We start from the raw sequence: 19,130 nt of genomic DNA, 5'->3' as shown, positions 1-19,130 counted from the left end.
GTGTTTAGCTATGTTGTTTAATGTGCAACTGGGCTTATTGTAATTGTGACTAATTTCCCCTCCCCTCAGGTTCTGGAATGGGAGATATTTATCAGTTCCTTTTTAAAAAGTTTAGTTAGTCTCCTCTAATAGTCTCTGAGGCAATTTATTTTTCGCAACTAACTGGAATCAACCAGCCTCTCAGAGAAGAGTACAGTCTTCACTGAATTCCCGCTTTTTCTTCCATATATGGTAATCCCATGTAACGTTATGGAATGTCTCCTCATCCAGTGAAGGAATTTTAGGATCTGGATCATCTGTAGATATATTCTAAAGCAGTAGTTACAATTGTTCCCTGTAAAACTGTAAATATGTCTTTGTGTGTTACTGTTCTGTTTACAGCAAGCTAATGTTTGAATCAATTGTTTCTCAGGCGCTACAGATTTAAGCCAGTTCGTATTAAGTTTGAAGTGAAAACGAAGCAGCACCCCTTTTCAATGCAGGAATAAGTCTTATGTAACTGTTTTTAACCCCTAATTCATTCTTAGAAATAGCAGCTCCTAATATTGTTTGGTTGTGAGTGACAATACAATGAAAGCAGTGATTAGTTTGCATCTGTACTATATAGACCAGCGGTTCCCAACCTTTTTGATATGGTGAGTGACCCACAAGTCCAAATTTACTTTGTATAGTGATCCATCCAGGGTTGCCTCAAGGTTTTTTGGTGTGCTGGGCAAAATATGACTTTGGCACCCATCTATTCCAGTAATCAATCTTCTGTAGTGCCCAACCAGGTGTTTTAGAGAAACCAAGAAACATCACACAAAGGGTGCAGCTGCTTATGAACCCCAAGTAAGTGGGAGTTCCCTCCTCCTGCAAGCTGGGCCAGAGCTGGAGGGAGAGGAGATGCAAGAAGATGGCAGATGGCGGTGAAGAGTTTGGCAGCAAGGGGGCTCGGTACAGCGTAGCTCCCACAGCAGGTGAAGTACAGTGTGGTTTATGCCTAATAAAGGTTTACTGTACTGTACTGTACTGTACAGTGTGGTGTTGCAGGGGGCTGGGCAAGAGGTTGGCCTGCTGAGGGAGCAGGTCCCACAGAGCCCAAGCACACACAACCTTCTTTGTATCCTCCTGTTTTTCCATGGCATATGCTGAATGGCTCTCGCCTGTCCTCCAGCCCTCCCACCCTTCTTTCAGCTACTACAAAATTTCTAGTTGCCGGATGGCTTTTCCATTATTGACACAAAGAAGTTGGGGAAGGTAAGAATCTGAAAAGTTGGCAAGAAGGAAAGAAGGATGGAAAGGGCAGCAGGCGCCATTTGGGTCCCAACCTGTGGTATTGACACTGGTATTGAGAACTTGTCCACTCATTTAATGTCATTTTTTAAAAATTGAACACCGGTGTTCCAATGTTCCACACTAGTTACGTGAATGTCTTAATTGCACCAGATTTTCAGATAGTTCAGTGTTTTGGGTGAGGCAACTGAAGGCTATTCTGGGCCCAAGATTAAATCTGAATACATTTTTGAGTTTTGCTTTTCAGTTGTCTTCAGACAAAACAAGCATAAACAAAACTGCAAATTGAATAGTTCTCTGAAATTCCAGTGCTGGCTATTGCCCAGATCTACAGAGGGAAGCTTAAAAAACATTATATTAATATGGGTGGCTGTGGGGTGTGTGTGTGTTATTTAAGGCTTTGGATTTTGGGACAGCAGATATAGTAGACGCTTTCCAAAAAGTTCTGTAACTATTTCTTTACATATTACCCCACAATACTGTAGGTGTTTTGTATTCTCTCCCTTTAAAACCATAACTGAATGCAAATTACTGAGGCACTGGAGAACATTTATGCTGCAAATAATAAAATAGTCAGAAAATATAAAAATTACAGTCCTCATGGTAGCATTAGTTTGCAGAGGCTGAACTCACAGTTATAACACTTATAATGTTGGCTTTAATATAATTAATGTATAATACAGCAAATGCTACATTAATTATTTGAAAAAGGCATTGTAAAGATTTTATAATCAGTTTATGCAATACTGTGGAGGACTTGGCTGGAAAATTTATACTGTAGTAAGGCGTTTTGGTGCTATGGCTCAATTTCTGCTTGCACCGGCAGCTTGCCTTTCATATTTTCTGAAAATGTGTTTTAACCGTTAAAACTCTGCCAGTATTTCATCTTTAGCAAAATGCTGCAAGTTTTGCAGCGTTTTAAAAATAAAAAATAAATCTTTTCCCAGAGAGACTACAATTTAACATTTGGATTCATGATATAGTTAAGCTGAAGGCAAGCACTTGAATTTCAGCCAACTGGCACCTCACTGCTAAAAGTCTGCATTGGCTTACTATGCTGCAACAACGTAGGATCATCTCTGCAGATGTCCCCTTTCGTGTTGTTATATTGGGGTAGTAATTGGTGTGCTATTTGCTGGCATACTCAGTTTTAGGGTCAGATGAATAACCGAGCTGAAACAATGACCTGCTTACATTAGTTAAAGACTGGGTTCCTAGAGATTTTATGTGAGTGATTTTTAAACTGCTAACTAGGAAATGGCATACATAAATCCCTGGTTCAGTCCCAGATATCTCCAGTTAAAGGATATTAGGTAGTAGGTGTTGGGAAAGACCTTTCTTTCCTAGGGAGCTGTCGTTAGAGTAGATAATAATGGACTTGTACACCAGCCTCAGCTTTCCTTCCCAGCTAGGGGGATTTATATGTGGTGGGGCTCTTTCCTGTGATATAAGGATATTGCCAGCAATTGACGGATGCCACTTCCCATGCTGCCTCTAAACAGGATTGCCAGCCCCTAGGTGGTACCTGGAGATCTCCCACTGTTACAATTGATCTGCAGATGACCAGGATCAATGCCGCTCTGGGAAATAAATGCAAATAAATAAATAGTAATATTTCCCTGGAGAAAGTGGTTGCTTTGGAGGGTTGGCTCTGTGACATTATACCCTGATGAGGTCCCTTCCCTCCACAAATCTTGCCCTCCTTAAGCACTCCCCCCCCCCCCCATTTCCAGGTATTTCTCAAACCGGAGCTGGCAACCCTACTTGCATCACTACTTGGAAGTGATGTCAGGAAGGGAGATGTCGTGATGCTCTGGTATTTGAGATAAATGCTGTGGGTAAACCATAAAGTGATGCTGGTGCAGTGGGACACTTTCCTATGGTGTCAACATCCTTCTGAAACTGTGCTGCCCAAAACTGGACACAGTACTCCAAGTGAGATCTAACCAGAGCAGAATAAAGAATGTCTGCGTATGATCTGGACACTGTCCTTCTATTGATGGCATAGACTTTGCTCTCCCCATTAGGTATTAGTGCTAAGGTCTTCCTTAGTGACACTAAATGCCCTTGCTGTGCTTTTCCTGCCACTAAAGTGCAACACTGTGTATACTAAATGTGCATGGCAGAGACCTCTGAGACAGAACCATGACACTCAGTCTACCTACTGAACTAAAGGCCATCCTGGTTGTGTTTTATCTAGTGCTGGGGGACTGTTATTGGGTGCAGAGGAGGGCAGCTTGCTGCCATTGGGGAGGGGGTGATTGGTTGTGGCTACAGTTGGCATCCTGTGCTTTGCCAGGGCTTTTGGGCAGGACTGTGCCTGTGGGGAAAGATGCTTGCCCTGTCCCATAGGGTTTTTTTTTCTGAGGGGACCTGGGGTGGGCCACCTTAGGGAGCTGACTATCTCCAGCCATCCTTGGCTGGGATACTTTGTTGGTGCATCTTGGAGATACACTGTGTATTTCAGAGAGATGCTGGCAGAGTGCCTTGTCAGTTCCTCTGATTTTGCTGCTAATCTGATTTAATTAAATCAAGTTACTTTATTGTTCATTAAACTCTGGCCAGTCCCTCTCTTCCATGCACACTTTGTTATATGCTTTGTTATATGCACAGGGGTGGGTGGGCTGGCAATTTTTACTTCTAATTGCATTGAATCTGAAGAGTTAAACTTCAATGTATGGCTTTTCAGACAACATATATTGCCGCAGTGGAAACAGAGGCCAGAAGTGAAAAGCCTGGTGGTGTTCATTGTGTGACCCTTCAGATTCCAGTCAATGACACTCAGCTCTAAATAGTTAAATTATTATTCATCACTTGTGCAAATATAAACATGTTAAACGAAATGGGTTGCCTTTTCTTTGGTAGGCCAAGAAATGTAACAATCAAAGCAATTACAAAATGTAGTTTTTAAAAATAGTTATGGTTATAGTGGAAGGTAGTAGTTACTTGTTCCAAACGAAAGGTGTGAATGTGAGGGCAAAGTACTTGGATCTGTTCTGGCTTATTGGCCAGGGAGTCTCCTTCCTGGATTTTCTTTTGGATGACACCATGAGACAGTTAAAAATATAGCATATGACCTACACATTGGCTTTGTGAAATATTTGATTGCAAGCGTGCATTATCAACTGATGCCCAGTAAATTAAATATCTAAATTCAATGTACTGTCTTAGACGTAACAATAGCCCTCTTGGGGTGGGTAGGGATCTTAAAAGTGTGATCAATTCAAATGTTTGTTATTAACCAATTTGCTTTCCTTCTAGCATTCTGCCAGTTCTTCTGTACAGCCTGGGGGAATGATTCTGCCTCGTGGAATCAGCCGGCTCACTTCTCGTTTCTATGGAGTGCTGCTGTTTTTAATTGAAACTGCTTCTGTAAACTGCCTGGAGATCTAAGTCATTTGTTACTGCCTGTAGTTATTTAGTATGGCTAACGTCTGCAGACGGAGCCTCATAAAAGAGACAGGTCCTTATCAGTAATCAATACTTGCGGCATTTGTTCACATAAATCTGCCATTAGTGACTGATCACTTGAAACAAATTCAAGATTTCATTATGGGACATGGTATGTAGAGACATTGTGGGTGTGGGTGTGGGAGGGTCAGGAGGGCAGGCAGCAGAAACTGCATTCTTCAATAGGGAATGGCATACCCTAGGATCCTTTTTCTGGAAAGTGGCACTATAGTTTGCAAACATTCTACTAATTCTGGCGACAGCAGAGGGTAACCCTTTTGCCATTTAATATGGCTGCTGGTGGTTGCAGCCTGAGAATAGCCTTGAGTGGAAGAAACTGGTGTGGTTTTTTCCCTCCGTAATGCTGAAAAGATGCTGTGTGCATAATCTCTGCACAGGCAAAAACAGGAGGAAGGTGTTCTACTAGCATGCTACTGTGAGCAAGAAAGGGATCTGTGATGACCCATGCAATGAAATGACCAGCACTGACCTATTGGTGCATTCAGAATAATGCAGGTAGCTGTGAGAAGTATACTTGCAACGATGTCACAGTCATGAGCCATTTGGTGCCCATGTTGGGAGCACAGCCACAATCCTTATAGTGAAACAGACACAAGAATCTCTGTTTGATATCAGCTATGTTTGGGTGCCAGGATTACAGCAGCTCCCTCACGTTAGAAGCATTTGCAAAGACAGTGTTGTCTACATGTCTTTATACTCTGCCTAGCAGAATACACTGGACATACAGTTTAATTCCTGCATTGCAGGGAGTTGGACTTGATGGCCCTTGTGGTCTTTTCCAACTTTATGATTCTATGATTAATCAACAGTAATAATGGAGAGATGAATCCTTGAACTGCGTTTTAAAAAACCCTATAACGCTGCAGCTGTTCGTTTTTATGACACCCAAGTCTAAGGCCAACATGTTAGGAACTTAATTAGAGTTGTGAGAGTTTCTTCGTTTTGAAAAATCCTCATACTTGCATTTTGAAGCCAGAAAATCATCTAATTGCCTAATTATCTGAGTGTTTATAGTGCAACCCTTCCCTCAAAAACTTGAGGCTCATTTTTTGCTTGGGATCCAGGCATCTTGCTTAAAGAAGTGTTTCAATTTCAGTGATGTGAGTTTTCCCCTAAATTGGCCACTGCAGTTTTGAACCTTTGTCCAGATTTATATGTGACATGAGCACCCACTCATTGGATAGGACCCACGGTATCACTGATGACAAGCAGTATAACCCCTCTCAACAATGCCATGCAAAACTGGCCATGCAGTTGTATCCATGTGGGGGACTAGAGCATAGGTGTCAAACTTGCAGCCCTCCAGATGTTGTGGACTACAGTTCCCATTATCCCCTGCCAGCATCATGCTGATGGGGGATGATGGGAACTGTAGTCCATAACATCTGGAGGGCCGCAAGTTTGACACCCGTGGACTAGAGAGTTAGAGAAGTTGGAAGCAGACGTGACAAGAAGCTACAGTCTAAAGTTCAAGGGCTGAAAGCTGGGCTCCTAGTTTTCAGACTAGCTCTTGCCCATCCAAAGGTTCATCTGCCAGTTGAAATAGTCATTGTTGCCCGTTCCCTTGTATGCCTGAAAAGAGTCTTGAGCATGCACAGTTATGGGTAAGTCATCAAGCTAGGACTTAAGTCTCAATCCGTGAGATTTCCGGTTCAAGACTTGGAGTTTTCACATTCAATAATAGGTGAAAGTTTGTTTGCAGACTTTGTTGCTGAGAAGTGAAAGAATATACCTCTTCATACTTTTGTCTTAAAACTAGCAGGTTTCATTTTAAGTAGTGTCTTTGCAGCCGCCTTCTTTCTTGCCAGTTGGATCATTAGCCAGGGTATGTGCCACATGCAGAAAGACGATCTTTCCATCCGTTACGTGTAGCCAGGGTACTAGGGTTATTTATTTAAAAATATTTATACCCTGCCTTATATCAAGGTCTCTAGGCAGCTTATACAGGTTAAAACAAGAAAAGATCACAAGAAGAGTTAATAAATAAACTATGACAATTAAAATAAAACAATAAAAACCACATAAATTAACCCCAACCTCCACTTCCCCAGACTTCCCCCACCCCCCAGACCAGCAGTTGTAGAGGAGATTTCCAGGGGGGCTAGCCAAATGTCTGGGTGAAGAGAAAGATCTTCGCCATGCGCCTGAACCATAAAGGGTAGGCACATGGTGAATCTTTGAGGGGAGGTTATTCCAGAGACTTGGGGAAATCATGGAGAAAATCCTCCTGCATGCCCTTTCACCTCAGCTGGGGGGGGGGTACAACCAGGAGCACCTTCCGATGTGACCTCAGTATCTGGGCAGGTACATTCAGGTAAGGACTCCTTCGGGTAGACATTTAGGTAAGCCATTTAGGGCGTTATATGTCAACGTCAACACCTTGAATTGGGCCCGGGAGCAATTTGTTACGTTCAGATCAGTGTTTGTTGGCCTACTGCACAAATGTTAAATACTTTAACACTGATATTCTGATAACATGTCTGTTTTCTGGTCTCCTACAACTCCTTGCAGTCCTAATATAACTGCAGCTTATTTGGAGATAAAAAAATCAAGGCTTGTTATTTTTTTTCCTGTTTATTGGTCCATGAGCTGCTAGGCTGTATTCAGAGCACAGGAGGCATCAGACAGTCCGTTGGCTCTGAGGGTTCATAGAGTATTCTCCAGGCTATTTATTGGTATTGTGCCCCTTCTTAGCATTCCATTTTATGTTCATCAACTGACTGTCCCCAAATATCAGAGGGCTTTTTCTTTTGGCTGGGTGAAATGCTTTCCCCTCTGCTGTTTTAATGGATAGATTCTGAGGCGTGCTTTACTTGGATAGGCTAGGAGCACGCAGAACTGGAACAATGGAAACTTTATCCTATATTTGTCTTGATTTTGTGTTGACAGTCCCTTTGAGAGATCTGTGATGGTTTTCAATGTTTCTCTTGTTTTTATGCCTTTCCCGCTTGCTGATATTAGTAGCTTTGGCACTGGCTAAATTTCTGGCAGCAGTGACTTTTATGTGAGGATGGAAATAGAGGGGTGGCATGCATAAGACTGGTTTAGTCTGTGACTGCTGGGTCATTGGGTTGTTAAATAAAGAATATGGCCCTCAGCATAACATCTTTCATATGTATTTCCATATAATATTAAAAATGCACTGATTTGGTATTAACACCAATCTACACACGATGCTATAGTTCTGTGACTGGAACTTTCGATGTGTATTTGTTCCTAAAAACTGCTGTGTAGGGTTGGGGGCTTACATGGATTGAACTTGCACCACTGAGGAAGCTGAGGGTCTTCAATTCAGACCCACCCCCCAACAAAAATGCCCAGTCTGTCTGTTTTAAGCCTTGGTAATGAAAAAAAGGCAGGCATAATATGAGTACCTGTTTTTTTTCCACACCAGGATTTAAACAGTTGAGAAGGGGCATTTTTGATGGAAGAAATGGTGAAGGAGAGCCCGTGTCCTGATTTATACTGGGCCCCTGGCACCTGCTTTTTAGGGTCAAATAACTAGCATTCCAGTCATAAAAGCCCACCCTCACGTATATTGTCCCTTAGCTTTCCGTCGTCATAAACAATCTGCGCTCTTTGATTTGCTTCTAGTTCTGAATAAATACTATAAAACAGACAGTCATCCATGAAGAACTAGACAGTCTGTTCGTTTTCCTTCAGTACATATTAATCTCCTTTCAAGTCGCTTTCTTGGCTTTGGTCTCTTTCTCCCTAGTATATTGACTCACAGTACTGCAATTAATCCGCCTGCATAAAATGACATTACTGTGTTTGGCTAGTAATCCTTTTGAAAATCAGGGCACAATCTGTGCAAAACTGTGCTAGCTTTTCCATGAAAGATGACCCTGCTCTTCTGCCTCCTTTGTGCAGCTTTCCCTCACTTTTTACCTGTCTTTTGAAAATATGCCTTGCTGAAAAGCAAAAGCAACACCTTTTATTTTTCTCATGTGAGAGAAAATGCGACCTGGCAGGGGCAGCTATTGCTCAAACAGATGGAATACTTTTCTTATGTGCTATGATGAAACAATTGCAGCTGATATCTCCACAACTACAGGGCAATCTGGCTTCCTAATATAATTGCCGGTGAACCACAGTTCGGGCTAGCTCACTGAGAAAAGCATGTACTGGAATTTTCAGGATACGTGATAGAAAAACTGTAAAATAGGACTGTCGGCAAGTTGTTTTCTCACCTAGTGGTTGATTGGTGTAACTTTGACTCGGTCTTATAATTTGAAAATTGTGCTTCTCAAGTACGCAGTGGAAAATGTTTGCTGACACAGTTTGGGTCATCCTGCGTTTCCTCTAGAATATCCTTCTCTTTTCTAGTGCTGTGAAATCACAGAATGAACTTTATGTGACCTTTTTATAGATTATAAAGTCTCAGTACAGAAAGACCAGCATTGGAACTGTTTATATTTCCTTACATGTATTTGATTGATCATGTTATATAAATGCTTTAAAATTAAGAAATACAAAACACCCAGAAGAAATAGCTTGCAAATTTTACATTAAAATTAGTGCTGCTAATGTTTATGCTAATCAACATTCTCAAGATCAGATTTATTTTTAAAAACTATTTGGAATTTGGATTCTGCATAAAAATACAGGAAAAGAAGATACCTCAACAGCTCTAGACAGTGACTACATCCTATTACTCTGTTTAGCAAAAATTATAGCCTTCTTCCAAGTTAAAGAATCTTCTTCTGATGAGCATTTAGTGCGTGTGCAGCCCCTCAATGGGTCAAATAATGTCAGAGCTCACAAAGGCATATAACATGTGAACTCCTAAAGGCACCTGGTGGGCCACTGCGAGTAGCAGAGTGCTGGACTAGATGGACTCTGGTCTGATCCAGCAGGCTCTTTCTTATGTTCTTAGAAGCATATCTAGGGAAAATGTAGCCCAGTGCAAAATCTGAGTTTTCTATCCCCTGTGGGGCCAGGGCCGCTCTCTGGTCCTACACAGCTGAGTTAGTTTTAAGAAAAACTTAAAATTTGAAATAAAGCAAAAGACATCTGACATTAGAAACAGACAGTTTTTACTTAACAGAATGTAGATAAGATTACAGAATGTGAACTCTCCCGAGGAAGAGACACGCCCCAGTGCTCTCAATTGAGAGACACGGATTTTAGAACGTTACAGAATACAGATAAGTTACAGAAGGTGACCTCTCCCAAGGGAGAGGCCCTGGTGCTCTCAAGCGAGAGACACACCCAGCAGAGGAAGAGCCTTAGTTTTTGTAGATGCAAAGAGTACAGACGTCACACAATCCATCCCCTTACGTTCCACGTATTATGATTCATATACCTTAAAAATCTAATTGGTCAGAACTGGTCACATGAAGGCAGCCTATATTCCTACGTATTCACATTCCTTCTGTAATTCAAACGCTACATGCTGTTAGTTTATGGCCTCTATGCATATACAAAGAACAGCCATCAAGCTAGCTTGCTGTCTTCAAGAAAAACCCGTTTTGCTAGTTTGGCTCCCAGAGAGAGATGTCCTTAGGCAATGCAGTTCTGACTCTACATACTTTTAGATAATAAAACTTCCCTTTACCAGCATGAAATGTTAAAACATGATTCTAAGACTTATACAATGATTCTAAGACAATAGAATTATAATAAAATACTAATACATGTGAATCACTTATCATTTATGTGTTCATTTAGCTATATAGAAAAACACTTTGTAATTTAACTAATCACATTCATTTCTAACCCAAAAACAGAGTAATAAAATGCATCTGTCTGCTGTCACGTAGGCCCTCAGTGCCAAGATGTCAAAGATGTTATCTTGCTTGCTTGCATAGTCACTAGCAAGCTGCTGGTAACATTCCTTTGACCTGTTGCAAAACATGCAGGCTTTTGGTCACTTACACAGAAGCTCCCATTTTGATTCTTTGCTTCTTTGGTTCTATGACTTTCATGTTTCTTGATTAAATACCATTTTTATACACATTCTGATCCGTTCCCACACCCCCTTTCCCACTGTGACCAAACAACGGTTTTTTGCACCAGGTCTTGAAGTCAGTGTATGGACCCGGGGGGAAGGAGGAGGGGTGTGGGGGCAACTCGGGGACATTTGACCCCATATTCCCCCTATATGGTACACCCTCCTAACATCCTCCTAGCACCATTTTGGCTCGTGACAATGACCTGGGGATGGAAGGCCGGAGCCCCTCCTCCCCTATGCCATGGTCTCAATCTGAATTGAGCCACTGCGGTTCTTCTAACTGGAGTTGCCAGTGGGAATTCGCAGCTGCATTAAGGCTGCTAGTCCTTGTTGGAAACTCATGTAATTTGTGTTTGTGCCTACAGAACAGCCATTTAAGCTAGAAGAAGGTTTCGAGCTTTGCAGAGCAGAGTGCTGCAGACTATTGAGAAAGCAATCCTAAAGAGGTCTATCAGAAGTCAATTAGGGTGAAAGAGTTGTCTGTGGATTGGAAGAAGAGGTGATGGAAGAGATGGGTGGGGAAAAGCCCTTAGGGGATGGGGCGGTCTACAAATATAATAATAAATAATAAATAAATAAATAAAAGGCAGCAGCTGAGGAGGACTAAGCAAGCAGGGGTCCCCAATCCCATGAGTTCCTCACAGGTCCCCTGCTTGTATTTTATGGACTGGGGTTCCCATGTGCCATTTTCTTTGCTCTTTTCACATTTTGCAAAATCAGCATTTGGATTATGAGCATTTTTGTCTCAAGTGACTAATAATTTACTTCTAGTTCCACAAATCTTTAAAAGCATTGCTGGAACTGAAAAGAACATAGCATACAATTTAGAGCATCAATTTCTTGCTCTGTTCCCAGCTCTGCTGAGCCTAGCAGGCTACCCTAGACCTTGGGTTATGCGGAAACTTATTCAGGCATTGTTTTAAATCTAGCGGAAAACTCAATTATTTACTTCCTTTTATTTTTATCTCTTTTATTAGGATGCTGCTTTTCTGTTTTGCAGTGCATTCCGAAATCTAATTACAAAATAGATTGTATACATTAATAAATGGAGGTGAACTTACAATTTTAAAATTAAAGCTGCAGAATGAGGAGGATTTCTTTCTAATCATTAAATAAATCTGCGGGTTTGGATTTGTTTCGTTTGAAAAATAAGGCTTTGCTGCCAGATACAAAACACAAAGATGCCTGAAGTATTTAACATACATGAGTTTCTATTTGTATATAACTATGAATATTATTGAAACTTTATATATCTAATTATCTATAATTAGCCTGGAGAGGCAACAAAGGGCTATGGAGACCAAGTCCTATGAGGAAAGGTTGAAGGAACTAGGTGTGTCTAGGCTGGAGAGGAGATGGCTGAGAGGTGATATGATAGCCATCTTCAAGTAGTTGAAGAGCTGTCATATCAAGGATGGTGAGGAATTGTTTTGTTTTCTGTTGCCTGCAAGGGTCAGACCAGAAACAGCTGGTTGAAATTAAATCAAAAGAGTTTGATTGAATCAAAATTAAATCAAAAGAAATTAAATGAAATTAAATCAAAAGAGTTTTGGGCTGAACTTCCTGACAACGATTCCTTGGTGGAACAGGTTTCCTCCGGAAGTGGTGGGTTCCCCTTTAGAGGTTTTTAAGCAGAGGCTCGATGCCCATCTGACAGCATGGCTGATTCAGCGAATTTAGGCAGATCATGAGAGGGAGGGAAGGAAGGGTTGTGTTAAGTGCTTGGCTCTTGTGGCCCTTTCTTACATGCCTAAGGTAACAGCAATTGCCATTTTAGGGTCTGGAAGCAATTTTCTCTAAACCGGTTTGGCCAGCGATCCTGGAGGTTTTTTTTTTTTTTGCCATTTTCTGTACATGGAGCAGGAATTATTGGGTATGTGTAGGGGGCGGGAAGAAGGTAGTTGTGAATTTCTCAGGAATTAAATTAGAGCACATGGATGGCACTCTATGGCCACCTTGGAAATTAATTGAATGAAAAAAGAATGTGCTATAAAACTGTAGCCAACTCATTCTGACATGATTCTTGGCATGCTCCAGGCAACAGGTGAGCAGAGGTGGTTTGTCATTGCCTTCCTCTGCATAGCAACCCCAACCTTACTTGGTTGTCTCCCATCCAAGTACTGGCCATGCCAAACCCTGCTTAGCTCTCAAGCTCTGATTAGCCTGTTCAGACTGTTACGTTTAACGGGAAAACAGGGTGTGAATCTTTTTAAAGTTTATGTAAAAGAGCATTGTTGATGCATAAACCGCTATTTTCCTATAAGAGAGAGCTTACCCAGTAAAAAATATTTACCGCTGTACTAAAATAGCAATGGTAGCGTTACGAAGAAATAACATTTCATTGGCCTAATGAAGTGGTGAACCTATGGCACTCCAGATGTTCATGGACTACAATTCCCATCAACCCCTGCCAGCATGGCTGATGGGAATTGTAGTCCATGAACATCTGGAGTGCCATAGGTTTGCCACCACGGGCCTAATGCTACAGGCAGCTTTATTGCAGCACATACATACAAAGATGCAAGTCAAAGTTGTGCTGTGGATAGCTTCAGTTACATATAGAATCATAATACAGAGTCTTCCTCCACCTTCCTGAAATAAATAGGATGCTTATTTCTTGAATATGTACGTTTTTTGTTTTTTCATGATGGGGTGCCCAAACCTGCGTAACGTAAAGCTGATCATTCACTTGTGCTCTGCCCTATGGCGAGGGTAAGTTTCCTCCAGGGATTTCGATTTGGACACGATCCCACTTGCGGCACCAAAGATCCCAGATAGAAGCTTTTAGTAGGGCTTCTTCTGCAACTTTTAGCAGAGCTTCTCCTGCAATGCACAGTGGAAAAAGGGTAGCTGGCGTTTGTTCTCATGAATAGCTTGTCAAATGTGACTTGGAGAGAGGGAATCTCCAAGAGAGAGAATCTTCTTAATCCCACCATGTGTTTTCAGACGTTTCTAGCTGTTACATCACAGGTGTCAAACTCACGGCCCTCCAGATGTTCATGAACTACAATTCCCATCAGCCCTTGCCAGTATAGCCAATGCTCATGTTGGGAGGGACTGATGGGAATTGTAGTTCATGAACACCTGTTTGACACCACTGTGTTACATCAATCTCCATTCCTATCTCAAATCCACTTGCTAGTATATCTGTGTGAGCTCCACCCCCCACTCATATTAAGGTAGTGTTGAAATAGATTTGGCTATTAGAGCACCAGTAGCCATTGCTGACCTTTATGAAATCTGGATTTGCTGAAGAACGTCCAAATGAGCAGAAGGAAAGAATGCGCTTTTCAGTGTCAGCCATTTGAAAACCTCAGTTGTACAAAACTGACATGTGGTTTACATGTGAGAGGTGAACGATACGTCATTGCTGTCAAATGAAGGTTCAGCTGAAGCAAAGGGCTTTTGCTGAGCATAGTGGGAGAATACTGTTTGTTTTTATGGCAAGTGGAATATGCCTGTTGGAACGTCACTGGGGGAACACCACACACGGTGTGTAACAGACTTCCCTCTGTGATACACCTCTGAAGATGCCAGCCACAGGTGCAGGCGAAAGGTTAGGAAAAAGATCCACCAGACCATGGCCACGCAGCCCAGAAAACCCACCAGAACCAGTTGCATCCGGCTGTGAAAGCCTTTGACAATACACCATACACAGAGATACATGATCACACCTCCTCCGAAGGCCAGACCACCAAATGTCAGGAGTCATGGGGAGATTGCAGGCTCAGTCCTCTGGCGCTTTGACCCACCCATGCAGTACAAAAACTGTAGTTGGTACATACCCTGTCCTACATCTGGGTTCTGTCTCTTGGTTAGGAACTTTTATATATACAGATACCCACTTTCAATTTTGTTTATTGGGTCTGCCTTTTGTAAACCATGTTCTATTGAATGTTTGTATTGATTTTCTTTTTCCCCCCTGTCTTTCTCTCAGGTTCCAACTATGCGAGTCCCCGTCCTGTTCATGCCAACATGAATGCCAACGCAGCTGCAGGGCTTGCACCCGAGCATATCCCTACTCCAGGTGCAGCCCTTTCCTGGCAAGCTGCTATTGATGCTGCCAGGCAGGCCAAATTGATGGGTGCTGCTGGCAATGCAACAATATCCACCGCCAGCTCAACGCAGAGGAAGCGGCAGCAGTACGGGAAACAGAAAAAACAGGGTACCACCACAGCTACACGGCCTCCCCGGGCGTTGCTGTGTTTAACACTGAAAAATCCCATCCGGAGGGCATGCATCAGTATCGTTGAATGGAAATATCCTTTTTGGTGTCGTGACGTTGAAAACCCGCAGGTTGTCCCTATGGATTATGGATGTGAATAAACAGGTGTGTGAGATTGACAGAAAGCTCTAACAAATGAAAATAAACAGTTGCATTAGGCTGAAGCTCAAGGAGAATTTTTTTTAAACCAGCAATCTTCAGCTGTTTGAGACCAGGGATCCATTTTCAATTCCGAGGTAACAGCATGGGATCCACTGAGTTACAGCAATATAAGAGTACCGTCACATGCCAGGAAGAGCAGGGCAGTGTTATGTTCTTTCAGATGTCAAGGTCAGGTCAGTGGGCTGCAGACCAAGATAGTTGGGGATAGCAAACACCAGCCCAGCATCAGGACCATAGCGAGGAACAAATCATGGGCTAGAACCTTGGAGGAATCCTTTTCACTGCTGTCTGTTCTTGTGTCGCTGTCCTGATGCTCCTCTCAGTTTTCATGTGAAGGGAGGTGAAGTTGTGGCACTCTGGATCTCTGTGCATTCATACTAGCAGCATGTCCTTCCAAAGGCTGTTCTGGTTGCCTTCTGGCTACCACTCCCGGGGAGGATTTCTCCACAGCCCAGCATGCCACACTGATCTTTGGAGCTTGCAGCAGGGCGGGAGGGGCACAGCCAGCTGCCTGTCCACTGCCCAGGCTTCTACTTCCTGCCTGCTTGCCTCTTCCTTGAACCTGGAGGTGGCCGGGGGCAGAGGCTGGGCGCACAGAGGAGGGCAGAGTGCAGCAGCAAAATGGGCCAGGGAAGAGACAGGCTGGTAGGTGGCCTTCTGTGTTAGAGGCGGGCAGTGCTGGCAGCAGCAGCAGCAGCCTGAAGCAGCGGACGGTGGAGGCTCAGGCTGGTGAGTGGGGGCACAGGAGGAGAAGGCAGCATGGCAGGCACCCCAACACAGCTCCTCTCGCCTAAGGGAAGACAGGAGGGGGTAGCCGAATATGCACACTATGTGATACATGCAAGGACACCTGAGGTGTTGGCCGCCTCTGTCCCCCTCCTAAGTACACCAAACAGACACTTTTTAAAGTGTCTGCTTGGAAAAGGATAGAAACAGGATTTGCACGGGCTCTCTGCAAGCACTTTCTTTCACCCAGAAATGTGCTTGACTGAAAGAATAGAGCTTGGAGAGAGGGGCTGCTGGGAGATAAGCCAGGGAAGTCTTCCATTCCCTTGTGAATACATAAAACTGTCTCACAGTGAATCAAAACACAATCAAGACCAATGTTGTCTATTTTGGCTGGCAGTGGACTTTCAGGGCCTCAGGCAGCAGTCCCACAGTAACTACAGCTAGATCATTTCAACTGGAGTTGCTGGGGCTTGAATCCTTTGACCTTCTGTATGCCAAGTAGATGCTCTCCCATCTGTGCCTCTTTTGCCCCCTAAATTGAACCCTTCCCCTCCTGCTTTCTTTGTGATTGCAGCGCATCTAGATTTTAATACACAGATGATCTGCCTTCACATCTAATATGGTCCTGAGGTAAAAATTTCCAGCAACCTGTGTCTCTAAGGAAGCTTAGAGGGACAAACGCAGAGATGGATAAAAGGCGAAGCACATAATCCTATTAGATGATGTTGAAAACGTTTTTGTTTTTCAAGCCAGGGGGAAAGGTTAAGAATGACTTTGTCAATAAAGGTTTCATAGATGGCCTCAAGCATCCATTTCTTGTTTTAGGGTGCTAGTTTTTTAATTCTCTTGATTAGTTTTATTTCTTATCGTTCCTGATACAGATGCTGATATATATTTTTTTTGGCATGTCATGATGGATGGCTGACTCAGGGGGGCAAGCTCATATTGGTTTTCTTGCCTGGTATCTAGCAACCATGCATCTTTAGGCAGAGAGCACAAGGGGAGGCCTGATAAATGTATGAGATCAGTGCTAGCTGAGCAGATTGATGTATTGTGAAACAGGAGGTTGCACTGATGAGATCTGGAAATGACTGAAAAATGCAGTTAAGTCAGTCTCTGAGGGATTATGATGTTTTTGAAAGCAAACAATAACAATACACTTTAAATCCTCCCACTGAATCACCTCGAATACCAGAATTCTAAGCCATAATGCATGTTTGAGTTGCCACTAGTTTACTGCTGAGAAAAGTCATGTAATGACTTATTGTGTGGTTGCCTTATTGTGTATTAAAATGGAGTTGCCATGTTCAGAGGGAGTGATGACTAGGTACTAGAGGGGAAAAACATACTAAATGTTTCACTGGGCTCCACTTGTGGACTTGCTAGGGCTATCTCGTCAATTACTGTCGAAGGCAGAGTGCTGGACCCATAATATAATTGAGCAAGTCAACTGTTATGCGTATAAGATTTGCTAATCCATAATGCAAACCACTAGTAAAGAACAATATTTTGGCATAGAGATACTTTACAGATCCCCCTCTTTTTCTATTAAAAGAAAAGGGGGACAAACACATGTTTTTACAATGCTACTGAAACAGAAAATATGATTGCTTATTCCTACTGAAGGCACATGACATGTTATTGGCATATTGCTAACGTGGAATCACACCATTAAGCTCTAGAAATATGGGCACTATATATCACAGGATTCTCAGACTAACTTACAGTGAAGTTCTTACCTTTTACTAGTTCTCCCAATTTAGCCATCTGTATTGAATTCCTTCAAAGTTGTATCTAAGGGAAATTTAAAAAATGTTATCAGTCAGTTTACTTTTAAAAAGTACAAAGGTTTGAAAAGAAATTTTGATTGTCCTAATAGCCTATGTGCATAGGGCACTAGCCATTGGACACAACTGGAACAAAATCTGAATCTGTTACCAGTTTTCTGTAGCTGATTATGAATGGATTTCAGCATGAGGTTAGCAACATGCAGTTGTATTTCCAGTGAGTGCTATGTCTGGTGGCCTACATGTGACAATCACATGGTGGCTTCACTGCTGTTCTGTTCTACTTATTATAGTATACTGGGTGGAAATGATAACTTCAACACTGTTTATCAGCTAGCTATTGTGGGTTTTCTGAGTTGTCTGGTAGTTTTTGCTCCCAACATTTCACCCACAACCAAACAATCGAAGACCTCAAGGTGTAGTGGAAGTAAACAGTAAAAACCCAACCAAACCTACTACGCCTGAGCGATAGGCAAACAACACATGGACAAAACCATTAAAGTGCTAATTTTATGAGACACTGTAAACATTGCCATACATACATACATACATACAATCCAGTGCAATCCACATTCCAAATGCAGGTAAATGTAGCAACAGAAACACAAAAACATGTGCCAAATGAACTATGAAGGACAAATCCTTAGATCTTCATATCATATAGCCAGTCCTGTAATCATCAAAAGAGATCTTGATATCATATAATCAGTCTTGTAATCATCAATAGAGATGGGTTCCCTAGTAAATCTCCTGTTTCATGGTGGCTTACCCACTTCACCAGCGGCCCTTATTGTTCCTTGCCCATTAGTAAGCTCACCAAGTTCAGAAATATTATTTTCATGGAGCTAATAACATAATATTCAGTGTTTTCTTGTTATTTGGGCTAAGCTGCATGATTTCCTTATATCAGTTGCTCCTAGGCCACAGCCACACAGCCTGGAAAACCCACAACAGCCAGTTGATTCCAGCTGTGAAAGTCTTCGACAGTATACTGTGCATGAGCCCAATTAGGGTGGATATAAGGACAATTGAAACAAATATTGCTAGTAGGTAAGCCTTTACTCATATCAATTGGTTTTTTGTTCCCTGACCCAATCCAGATCCTCCCAAAAAGTGACTGGCAGAAACCCCAGTAGGAATTTGTTCTGGTTGCATACTTCAGAAGTGGTACAATGTATTTTGAGTGTGTGTATGTGTCAGACACCTTGGTTGAAATATTTACAACATGGGAATGTGAAAAGCAACCACTTCTTTTAACAATTAAGGTTGATTTTGTTCATGTTCTTAATATATGCATGAGGTTGTTTAAAGGATATAATCAAATCAGGATATGTGTTTGTGTGTTCATAATCATATCTAAGAATATAAAGGATTTTTTTTAAAAAAACACCTCAGTGCTGCTTTGAATACATGTTTCAAATGGCTTTTCAAAAGGTGAGGAAAATCGAATTGAATAATTGAGAACTGTTGTGTAAAACATTTGGGAGAGCTTTTCTTATGCGATCGCTTTAATAGGCCAGTTGAA

At 42.2% G+C, this 19,130-nt stretch overlaps 1 protein-coding gene across 6 annotated transcripts in view; it reads left to right on the top strand.

Moving 5' to 3' along the window:
* Positions 1-19,130, top strand: part of CACNA1C (calcium voltage-gated channel subunit alpha1 C) — a 563,646-nt gene that overhangs the window by 41,227 nt on the left and 503,289 nt on the right. For all 6 annotated transcript variants that reach the window (XM_048499569.1, XM_048499568.1, XM_048499567.1 and 3 more), the window contains exon 2: positions 14,640-14,961. In XM_048499569.1, the coding sequence (XP_048355526.1) occupies positions 14,640-14,961 (322 nt within the window). The remainder of the gene's footprint in view (positions 1-14,639; positions 14,962-19,130) is intronic.

The sequence above is a fragment of the Sphaerodactylus townsendi genome, linkage group LG06, assembly GCF_021028975.2.
Source record: "Sphaerodactylus townsendi isolate TG3544 linkage group LG06, MPM_Stown_v2.3, whole genome shotgun sequence".
Classification (NCBI taxonomy): domain Eukaryota; kingdom Metazoa; phylum Chordata; class Lepidosauria; order Squamata; family Sphaerodactylidae; genus Sphaerodactylus; species Sphaerodactylus townsendi.
Note: the sequence above shows the minus strand (reverse complement) of the source record. Positions and strands in the feature narration are given on the sequence as shown.